The sequence below is a fragment of the Colossoma macropomum genome, unplaced genomic scaffold (assembly GCF_904425465.1).
Source record: "Colossoma macropomum unplaced genomic scaffold, Colossoma_macropomum, whole genome shotgun sequence".
Lineage (NCBI taxonomy): Eukaryota > Metazoa > Chordata > Actinopteri > Characiformes > Serrasalmidae > Colossoma > Colossoma macropomum.
The window spans coordinates 28454382-28466661 of NW_023494810.1; the positions used below are offsets into that span (position 1 = coordinate 28454382).

The window sequence follows — 12280 nt, forward strand, 5'->3', positions numbered from 1 at the left end:
GTGTAAGAAAATTGATCACCAAGCGAGTGCAATTGCTATTTTCGTGCAAAGCCAAACACACACATGCACACCAGCACATCCGTCCATACATATAAAACACACACGATTATGAAAAATATCAAATAGACTTTTCCAGTATTGTTGTAAATAAACGTTTCTCATGATTTTACTGCAGGGCTGCACATCGTTGCTTTCAAAAACCTTTTCTCTTCATTTTTGCCATTTTTTACTTCTTTCCATAGTTCGAAAAGTACAGTTACTCTTCGCATTGTGTTAACATTTCACGGTGGACCAATAGAAATGGTCCAAATGTTACTTCCATTATAAGTTAAGAACAATTTTTCCTTCTCCTGTCAAGTTAGCATTTTGGAGATACACGTTTTTGCATGATTTTTTGAGTAGGTAGCACCGGTACTAGAACAAAAGTTACAACTGTTGTACCCCAAATTAAAATACTGTAGCACTGGGATAAAAAACAACATGTTGACACAACTAAACACAAACTAAGCACAACTACAACTCCTCCCAGTTCAAACAAAACCCCCCCAATACAACCGAAACTCTTCCCAGTACAATCGAAACCCCACCCAGTACAAACAAAACTCCTCCCAGTACAACTAAAACTCTTCCCAGTACAACCAAAACTCCTCTCAGTACAACTGAAACCCCTCCCAGTACAACCAAAACTCCTCCCAGTACAACAGAAACCCCTCCCAGTACAACTAAAACTCCTCCCAGTACAACTGAAACCCCTCAAAGTACAACTAAAACTCCTCCCAGTACAACTGAAACAACTCCCAGTACAACTGAAACCCCTCACAGTACAACCCAAACCCCTCACAGTGCAACCCAAACCCCTCCCTATGCAGTACATCACTGGGCATGTGAACTGTATCTGCGAGGAAGATAATCATGAGGGTCCATATGGTTTGGGTCCGGACGACACAAAATGTTTAATAGCTATATGGACAGACACTACTGTACGAAACAGGAAGAGGCTGAACGGATACACAATTGGTAATTGGTGGCTGCATAACGAGCGGATTTGCATATTCCGTCCCAGACAGCAATCAGATTTCAATCCAACTAACCAGAGGCACATTTGACTACCGAGTATAAATGCATGTGGCTAAAATCTTATCAGGATACAATCCAGATACCAGTTACAAGAAGTGACCAGGTGTAAACGGGGCCTTTGAGACTCCTGGTTCCTACCATCCCCCGTGTAAAGAAATTTGAGTCGATAAGTTTCTCTATGATGCACCATTTCACATCAAACCACTCTGAATGACTTTGTTTTCAAAGATTGAATTATGTAGAAATTTTGGGTGGAATTCCTCTTTAAGCTCCTATTGAATAGTACAATTTTCAGTATGTGTGAAGCTGATTTGAACTCAGTGAGGAGACTATAGAATCCATAAACGGACGTGAGGCAGATTTTGTCATTGTAGTTTAATCGATAAAGTAATCAGTACTTTGCTGAAAGACTCACAAGCCCCAAGCAGATTTTTTATTCATTGAATCACTTGCAGAAATGGCCACACAAAAAGAAAATAACTCAAGGCTGTGAATTTTAACAACTGTTGCCCTGAGTTATTTTCCTTTCGTGTGGCTGTTTCTGTGAGTGGTCCAGTAACCCAAACAGAGGGTGGCATTTTGCGAAGGCGTGAATGGCCAAAGCCAGCCTTTCCACTCGTGTTCCAACAAAATGCAATCCGGGGAATGTCTCATGCACCTATATGAGGAAATTGCTTTCTATATATCTAAAGTGCAGGTTATAGGCAAGAAATATAAAGGAGAAAAGGTATCATGGCCTAGCGGAGGCCGCGGGAAGCCGTTTTTCCTTTCATTTCAGAGCAGCTAGGTCCAATTTCACAGCCTGAGGAAGAGAGGGAGTGGGAAAAAAAGCAGGTGAAATCGATTGCGTAGATTGCAGCTGTGTTTTATTGGACTCCTTTTGTGTCATTTTACAGTGTCAGGCAGCAGTAGAATGGATTTACTGTCAGCGCAGAGCTGATAGCAAAACTGAGCCAAGGACAGCAGCCAAAATGGGAGCACCCAACCATCCAGCTATTGTAAAGGAAAATAGGATTATAAAATTCGATAGGATTAAGTACAGGTAGTGACTGACTGACTGAATGAACGAATGAATGAATAATTCAATGCATTTACATTTATTCATTTAGCAGACTCGTACCCAGAGCGACAGCAACATGTGCAGACAATTAAGGCCGACCAGATTGTTTTTATCAATGACTGTGTTTACAAGCACTTAATAATCTGACCATTATCAGATTTCGCATTTATCGGATTATTCAAGCGGTCATGCAAACAGCATACAATTTCTAAGATTGGATAAGGCTTAGAAATCCAATTAATCTGATGGAGAGCTGGATTTTAGCTCAGTAATCAGGTTTTTCAGGGCATGTATACCCTTACTCTGATTTCTTTCGTTTCTCTCCGTCTGTGCATGTGCAAAAAACAGACCACTGTCCCAGAACCAGCAAGTGTTTAACTGCACCTGCGAGAAAGCAACAAAACATTTTTGGAGTGATGCTGATGAAGTGAAGAATTGAAATGTTCTTCATTTTCTGGATAGTGTATGTTCGTATTTTTCAATAAAGTGACTTTTGGAGTTTTCCATTATCTGATTACTCAAGTTGAACGGATTACTAACAAAATCTGATTTTCCGCAGTTATCAGATTATTAAGTGCATGTAAACACACTCTGTATGTATTTCCATTTAAATTCAGTTTTGTTCAATTTCAGTTCAGCAAGATTAAAGCTAAAGTCTAATATACATACTTAGTCAATCATCCAGAATGTCTGTTGTCTACACAATCCTTATTTAGCTTTGCACTGGAGCTACGAGGCTAATGTAGGTTACAAGTGATGGAAAATTATACTGCACCAATTAGAATCGTGCTAACTATATGCCTGAATCATCACACACTTGACTCATACTGTGTTGAGGTGTTCAATAATCTCAAATAGTCTTGCTTATGTGGTTTCTGACACTCTATGACATACTATTATTTACAAAAATGGACAGAAGTACATTTCATTGCTGAAAAAAACAGCAATAGCAGCATCTTGAAAGTTGAATTTTGTCTTTACTTCTGTCCATTTTAAAGAGAGAACTGAATAAATGAATGAATTCATGAATTAATCAATTAATGAATCCCTGTTCCTCTCTGCTACCCTAGTGAGTTAAAGTCCAACCTTAGTCTAGCTCACTGGCAGGGTGGGTCTACTAAAGGGGAACTTTAGGATGGGGTGATTATTCATATTATCTTTTCTTTTAACGGTAAGTTCAGGTTAAAGGGCAACTCCACCAATTTTAAAAAAATCTACATAATTAGATTCTGCCACTGAATGTGCTTCTCTATTTATCCAGTGTAGCATGCAGGGGGTGTGAGTTATTGTCCAAGAATTAAATGGTTGAGACGTAAACAGAGTCGTTCAGAGTGGTTTGGTGTGAAATGCTTCATTCTAGAGAAACTTGCTGAATCAGAATTGTTCACAGTGATGGTGATAGGAACCAGATGTCCACCTCTAAAAGCTCCCTCACAGAAAGTTATTACATGAAATGCATGAAATGGTTAGATATGCACTTCCTGATGTTTGGCCTATTGTTTTATATTAGTTTTGTGATAAAATTTGGCTTAAAATGTATTTGAACCCATTTATTTTAATTCATTCGTGGCAGAGAGGTACACACAGTGTGTTGTGAGGCAAAATGGTCCCCAATTAAAGCTTATTTTTTCAGATTTATGACTATTTTACCATAATCAACATTACATATAAAAACTCAGAAGATGTGAAGGTTCACTGGTGGTTTTGGTAAATAAAATGCTATATTTGTGTTGTAAACATGGCGACCCCTGGTTCTTATCACCACCACTGTAAATAAATCTATCAACCATTTTACATTCAGACCACTTTGAATGGCTGTTTACATCTCAAGGACTGAACTGAATTATTCTGAAATTTTGAAAAATTGTTGGAAGTGATTTTGATTGACTATCGCGAAGAAGTGTCTCACTTCACCCGAATTCCTGCCACTGTTAATCTCAGTGCAGCAGGTTTAATTAAGCCGGACCTTCTGTTGCCTGTGCGTGACATCGCCTTGGATGCAGCCCGAAAAAGTATGAACGCCGTCTAATTCTATTGGTCGCTAAGAAGCCTTCGACGAAGCTGATTGGCTGCTGCTTGTTTCCGGGGCTCAGATTCACCGGTGACGTTTTTTCTCGCAGCAGTGAGACAGACGGGGCGAGAATGGCTGCCGGTGGAGGTTAGAGCTTCACGATTGTTTTTCTCTTCAAGATTCAAACTTCTGTTTCAGAGTTTTCAGGTTTATTTGTATGACACGTATTAGAGATGTCCCTCGCCAATCCCTCCGGGTCATTTAGGATCCGCGGGGTGTCTCTTTTACGCAGAGAAAGATGAGATTGTGTCAGTGTAGCCGGAAAAGTGAGGACGGGTTGGTTAGCTTTAGCATTAGCGTTGGCTTTAGCTGCTAGCCCGACTACAGAGCAGCGATTGTGTAAACAGCGGCCGCTGTGAATTAAAAAGTGGTTGTAGTTTTAAAATACAGATAGTTTTAGGGCGAAATGTTTGTTTCAGAATATATATCGTCGTCTCGTTGGAGGACACAGCGTTCAGAGCTTTTTAACTCGATGGTTGGTGTCCCTATACACTTCAGGACTAGCTTGATTTGTAGTTTACCTATCTAGCAAAATACAGCCATTAGCTTAGCTTAGCTGCTACCTCCTGCTGGGCACAGTTGAGGTAACCTAACTATATTGGCGAGAAATTAACAACCATAGGTTGCCAAAATTAGCTGGCTAACTTAACTCATTCACACTGTCTGCCGGTTTTACACGCTTGTCGAAAGAAGCCCTCGATGCTAACGTTAAGTGTATAAACTAGCTAGGCTAATTTGCTCAGAAAGGCCGGTTGATAGGAAACTGATGCCAGCTTCTTGTTCGAACTTCCCCGTTCCACCTTAAATGGTGCAGCAGTTACATTCCGGCTGCTCGTTCTGCGCTACATTCTACACCATTTAAGGTGGAACGAGAAAACTGGAGCAAGAACCTGGTGAACAGGAACGCCAACTTTAGCCTCATCCGGTTGGTTTGATTGGAAAATGCCGGCCGGTTACACGTTACTGTGCTAACTAACATTAGCTAACGTTACTAATCACCGTTTTTAACTGATGTCATGCTTTGTCATGAATGACACTGCAAAGTTGACCACTTAAGTCACCACCAGCCCCAGTGTTTGGAGGAGACGAACAGCTGGCTAATCCCAAATCTGCTGACTCAGTTTGAGGTTAACCCTGCTTTTCGCCAGCAGGTCTGTTTTTGTGGCTGAGGTTGTCAGAAAGGGATCAGGACCACCTATGTGGCAAGGGTTTGAATTACAGAATTGCTTTTATAGTTCCCAAAGCAAGCTTCTTTTTTCACCCTATGTGCAACAGGAAAAATATAGATGCCTTTAAACTTCAGTGCTGGTGAACACTTTGTGGAGTACCTTGGATGGCAAAGAAAACAAATGGATCCTCGAACAAATCGAGCCTCACTTCTCACTCGAAGCCCAGATAACCACATTTTGGAGCCAGTTTTGCTTGGCAGAGTTGAAGGTAAAAGAGGAAGAGAACGGCCAGCAACAAGATGGATGGGTGCAATCATGAATCAGCCATTCAGAAGCCTGAAGACCCAAACAGTAGACAGGATATTCTGTAGAAACACTATATGGTCGACAGGAGTCGAAAACAACTTAACGGCACTTAGTGATAATAATTTCCACCTTCTCTGATTAGTAATGAATTGCAGGTCTATTCCTGTGAAAAGTCATTAAGTAAATACCTGAACCCTGATTTATGTGATGGTCCCACTAGTTTACATTAGAATAAATATAGATGTTTACAGATTTTGTGGTCAGTGTTAAGAGTCAAGTAATTCTGTTTGTCAGTTCTTGGGTTTGTCTTGCAGCTCTTCAGTTTGTGAGGTCATTGCTCTGCATTTCTCTCTACATGTTTTCACCACAGACGTAGGAAAGCTGTTACAAGTACAGAATGGGACTCCTGCAAGCACAAGCTATAACGGAGTAGACGCCCTTCACGCCTGCACCATCCTCCAGCAGCTCAAAGCCCTGTATGATGAAGCGCAGCTGACCGACATCGTCGTGGAGGTGGACCATGGCAAGACCTTCTCCTGTCACAGAAATGTGCTTGCTGCCATCAGCCCTTACTTCAGGTAGAACTTGCTTCAAGGAAATGTCTTCATAGTGATCTTGTAGTTCGAAGGTAACGAGACCCACTGAGGTATAAATGAAAAGCAGGCTTTGAAAGTAGCAAATGGGTTTGTTAGAGTAAGAGTGGGATATATGGCAAAAACATACTCCAACACATGAAGATACAGGGAGATTCACTTGAAAGAGGCCCCGGATATTCTGGTGTAACACCCGTTAGGATGAAGTAATCTGAACCAAAAGAAATATGCTACAGACCTTGACGTGTGTAATCCATTGTATTATGTGCGATGCTGTAAGTGATCTCCATGAAGGTGCACGGGGGTATGCACCTGGAAGTTGCAAACGCAGGTAAACGCCGTGAGCGCCTACCTCATCGCTCCGACGCAGGGGCATCCCGGCCTGATTGAAGCTCCATATACTGAGGAGCACATTGCGTGTTGTTTCCTTCAGATTGCTTCGTCCTAGTGACAGTCATTACAGAATATTCGGGGCCTCTTTCGAGTGAATCTCCCTGTGCTTTCACAATGTATATTATATAGCATGATTATTCTTGTTTTTCTGAGGTTTGATAACCTAGTATACACATAATGCACCAGTAATGCCACATTTAAAATGCTTTTAACTAGGACTGGGAAATATAACAATTCTATTTGTGATAAATTATGTCACAATATAATTTGCTGAGTATATCATGGGTATCGTAAGTGCTTAAACTCCTCTAAAAAGCTTGTTTGATTAAAAAGACAGCATAGTTAGTCCTATTTAATTCATTTAATGTAGCATAGTGTGCTAAATGTTGGAACAGAAATAACTGGATTAATAGTTTTTATACTATTTTTTTTAAATGTGCCATTACTTAGTCTGTTCTACCTTATCAGATGTCAGAAAAAATAAATATTGAGACATTGTGTATCATGAAAACTTCTTAAAGTGTCATGATTTTTACATTTTTGCCATATCAGCTATATTGCCCACTCCAGTATTGGAGCACAGGAGCTGGGCAAAACTGTTAAATTGTTTTTGGAAGGGAATCTATGTAGAAACGTGTTTGTTTAGAAGCTAAATATTTTACCTGACAAGGCATGATAACATTTATGTATATGAAAGTCCACAGTGTGACTGTTTTGAGATACTTATTTGTAGCCAAGAAGACTGATTCGCTGTATCCCAGCAATCTGAACTTTTTGACAAACACCAAAAAGTTTAGTATAACTTCTGCTTCATAACATGTGAAGCTGCATCTCCAAAAGCACTTCAAGCTGAGTTATTCACGCTATCTGTGAAACCACTTAACGTTTCAGCTCCTGAATTAACCAATGAAACTCTCCGTTCTCCTTTTGCGTTGTATTTGTGTAATGGCGTTAAGAATTACAGGCTTAGACACTTAGCACTAAAAACTGTCCTGTTTTTCTGAAGCCAGAAAAAACATCGGTGAAGCTTCATCATTGATCTAAGCACCCATATTCAACTTGCTACAAACACCTTGATGCTGTTCAGAAGTCTTTTTGGTTTGTTTTTTCTCCATTAGAGAGGTTCAGAGTTAATGCAGCTACACACAACTTTTGTTATTAACTTGTTTTTGGCATTTTTTTTCAGATGTCTCTAGTCTTTTTGGTTTACTTTTTTCTCTATCAAGTCAGATCAAGAAGAGCTTTGAATGATTGTTTTTCAGAAAACTTATTCTTTTTTTTTTTCCTCCTCATCTCCCCAATTGTGTTAGATCCATGTTCACCAGTGGCCTTACGGAGAGCAGCCAGCGCGAGGTGCGAATCGTTGGCGTCGAGTCAGAGTCCATGCGCCTGGTTCTGGACTACGCCTACACCTCACGGGTCACCTTGTCCGAGTCCAACGTGCAGGCCCTGTTCACAGCGGCCAGCATCTTCCAGATCCCGGCGCTGCAGGACCAGTGCGCTCACTTCATGATCAGCCGGCTGGATCCCCAGAACTGCATAGGGGTGTTTATGTTTGCAGATGCCTACGGGCACCAGGAGCTGCGCGAGCGCTCGCAGGACTACATCCGCAAGAAGTTCCTGTGCGTGATGGGCGAGCAGGAGTTCTTGCAGCTGACCAAGGAGCAGCTGGTCAGCATCCTCAACAACGATGACCTCAACGTGGAGAAGGAGGAGCACGTATACGAGAGCATAGTGCGCTGGCTGGAGCACGACCGGCCGCGCCGCGAGGCTGATCTACCAGAGGTCTTCGCCGAGTGCATCCGTCTACCGCTGCTGGATGAGGCTTTTCTGAGCCACATCCCTCCCGCCTTCGCCCTGGCTCTGTCCAAAGAGCCTGCGGACAAGGGGCGGCTGAACGGCACCAGCGGCTGCCCGCAGCGCCTCGGCATGACCGCATCCGAGATGATCATCTGCTTTGATGCGGCGCACAAACACTCAGGGAAGAAGCAGACGGTGCCTTGCCTGGACACCGCCACGGGGAAGGTCTACAAACTCTGCAAGCCACCCAATGACCTCCGCGAGGTCGGCATCGTCGTCACATCTGAGAACGACATCTTCATCGCTGGCGGATACCGGCCAAGCAACAGCGAGGTGTCCATCGATCACCGGGCAGAAAGCGATTTCTGGCAGTACGAGCATGCCGGAAACCGCTGGTTACCGCGCTCCCCCATGTTGCGAGCGCGAATCGGCTGCAGGCTGGTGCACTGCTGTGGCAAACTGTATGCCCTCGGTGGACGTGTGTACGAAGGGGACGGACGAAATGCACTGAAATCAGTCGAGTGCTACGACGCCCGGGACAACTGCTGGACTGCTGTTAGCCCAATGCCTATTGCCATGGAGTTCCACAGTGCCATAGAGTATAAGGACCGCATCTATGTGCTCCAAGGTGAGTATTTTTTTAATGTAAGCTGTTTAAAAACAGGATCATTGGGGCAAAAATATACAACATATGTCAATTTTTATGGATAAGTATTAGAGATTTTTTACGTGATCATAAAAGCTGATGAAATTGAATAGAATAGAAGCAAATTAGCCTTTTTTTAACATTTATATATCGCTGTTGTCGGAAGCAAACCTCGAATCTACCTGAAAATACCTGTTACCCTTTGCATTGTATGTAAATTTCATGATGAATGGACTAAAAAAAATGACCCACATTGACTTGGAAAAACGTCTGGTTCCATTGACTTACATTAAAAGTAAAGCAGCGATGTTCTCATATGTAAGAAATATCAGGTGTCTGAGCTCCATACTCCACCATATATCTGAACTCCGTACTCCATCAGAGTGCCTGTGTCTTAAGTTTTGGCTAGAGGTTCTGATCTGTCCAGTCCAGTGAAGGAAATGCCGAAAGACTAAAAGCTGCTCTCACATAGAAAGCGTCAGAGTAAATTTTAAGCCACTTGTCATCTACCATGGCTTTTTGTGGTGTGGTTCTGGATTAAGTTTAGAGCAGTAATAGAGCTGCTGAGTGGTGCTCAGCAACATTGAGCAATGCTGGAAGTCGGTGGGTGACTTGTGGTGCTTGCCAACGCAGAATGTCAGCAGTAGTATGCACACCTTTGTTAAAAACAATGTGCCTAATTCACCAATATCTTCCTAAATTTAAAAAAAAATTGTTCTTGAGAAATGTCCAAAGAAAAGTCTACATCGGATTCATTACGTGTTCTTAAACCGCAGAATTGTTCGCACATTTGTGCTCTTGAGAGTGTATAGATTCGGTTCTTACTTGAGAACAAATCCTACATAAGAAGATATTGGTAAGTGTCGGAATTTTCATCAAAACTATGAAAATGGGCTTTACGAAGAAATTTCTCTTTAAGAACAGTTGGTGAATGAGGCTCATTGGTTTTGAATTCTTGGACACTGTGTGTCCAGCAGTCGTCAACTGTGAGGAGGGGCTGGGAAATATGACAGTATTTATTGTTATCATGCTAAATTGTCACAATGTACTTTACTGAGTATTGTGAATGTCATTAGTACTTTCAAATGCATGTTTTATTAAGAGAGCATAAGTAGTCCTGTTTAATTGATTTAACATAGCATAGTTTGTGAAATGCTGAACACAAATAACTGGATTCATAGTTTTTATACTTTTGTGCCACTACTTTTTCTTTCCAACGAGATGTCAAGAAAAGTAAATATTTAACATATTGTGTATCATGAAAACTTCCTGAAATATTGTAATATTACATTCATGCCTTATCTGGCACCTCTACCGTGAGGTAGCATTAAGAGTCCTATGTGTAACCAAAAGATATATGAAAATACAAATTATTTTTTTTATATTCGAGGTTGAAGGGTTTACATGTTATTTCTAATGTATTACAGATTTAGATATCAAATTTGACTGAAATACCCATCACTAAACAGTGTGTCAGTGTCTAACCACATATGCAAGTCTGCGACTTAACTAGAAATGGCTTCAGGCAAGTTTATAGTGATCCAGTTTGTGATGATGCAGTTTGCTCAGTGCTAATTGGTAGAGTAAAACTAGCTTCATTGGCCTCGAACTTTCAGTGCAAAACAGAAGCAAAATCTTGTGTGGTTTTCTTTTTTTCACCAGACTATTCCTTAAAAGACACTGAATGGCTTGAGGATAGTGTATGATATATTCAGTTATTGTGATGACTTTAAATGAAGCCTTCAGAAGTGTTCTTTAATTTTTGAACAACAAATTTGAATATTTTTATCACTTCAAAGTTTAGTAATACTAATGTGGATATAAAACAGAACATCTTACATCAAGAGAACTTTTCTGGGGTTAGTTTCCGCCTTTCGTATCCTAATGAATGCTTTTATGCCTGTGCGTGAGCTTTCGGCAGAACAGTTTCCTTCTAGTAATATTAATGATTTTCATTACTCTTAGACTGTATAGGCCGCATGTAGGTTACTGGTGTTTAGAGCCTAATAAACTTTTACTCGTCAATTATCTGTTTATCCTTTTTCTGTTATTTATTTTTTCTTTTTATCTGTCCGTAGGCGAATACTTCTTTTGTTTCGACCCTCGCAAAGACTACTGGGGCCACCTGGCCCCCATGAGCGTCCCTCGCAGCCAAGGCCTGGCGGCACTGCACAAGAACCACATCTACTACATCGCGGGGATCTGCCGCAACCACCAGCGCACCTTCACCGTGGAGGTGTACGACATCGAGCAGAACAGCTGGAGCCGTCGGAGGGACCTGCCCTTCGAGCAGGCGGCCAGCCCCTACATCAAGGCCCTGCTGCTGGGCGGCCAGCTGCACCTGTTTGTCCGCGCCACGCAGGTGATGGTGGAGGAGCACGTGTTCCGCACCAGCCGCAAGAACTCCCTCTACCAATACGACGAAGAGGCTGACCGCTGGACCAAAGTCTACGAGACGCCCGATCGTCTCTGGGACCTCGGCCGCCATTTTGAGTGCGTGGTGGCCAAGCTGTACCCTCAGTGTCTTCAGAAAGTGCTATGAGTGGTGGATGAGGAAGCAGGGAGTTTTTTTTTTTTTGTTTGTTTGTTTCTTTGTTGTTTATTTTTTTTTCGGGTGGAAAAGGGGTGCCCCTTTGCCCCCTCACATATGGTGCTGTCCAAACACGCAAGAACCCAACGGAGGGGTGAAGTCTTAAACAAAACAAACAAAAAAAAAACGCGGCGACGCTTTCGATCGAGGGCTAACCAGAAAGACGGCAGTATTTTAACCTTCGAGAGACGAGCACAAAGTGCCCTCGCCGTTGCTTGTTTTACAGTCGAAAAACAAAACGAATTATAAGTGCAATTATCATGTTGTTCGCAAGCGTTTGTTGAGCCATGTTTTTTTTCCTTCGCTTATATCTTTATGGCATAAGTTAGGGATTTGATTTTGTTGTTGCTGTTTGTTTTTTTGATTTTCCTTTGGTTTGTTGGCATGCAGTGTTGGGACAGAGTAGATGATGTTGAAGTCCTTTTTTTTTCATTTTAATATTATTTTTTAGAAAGGACGAGCAGTGTGTCAGCATCAGAAATATGAAAATAAAGTAATAAATATATAAATAGCTATATATTCATACGGGTATGGTGGGCCGAGGTGCTCACCGTTTGGGTAGCTAGGTCTGAAGA

The 12280-nt window shown here is 41.8% G+C and overlaps 1 protein-coding gene across 1 annotated transcript; it reads left to right on the plus strand.

The window, feature by feature from the left end:
* Positions 1-4269: 4269 nt before the first annotated feature.
* Positions 4270-12280, plus strand: kbtbd8 (kelch repeat and BTB (POZ) domain containing 8). The gene is made up of 4 exons (XM_036559695.1): positions 4270-4295; positions 6054-6261; positions 7980-9097; positions 11194-12280. The coding sequence occupies exons 1-4, from the start codon at positions 4280-4282 to the stop codon at positions 11655-11657; spliced, it is 1806 nt and encodes a 601-aa protein (XP_036415588.1). The 5' UTR covers positions 4270-4279; the 3' UTR covers positions 11658-12280.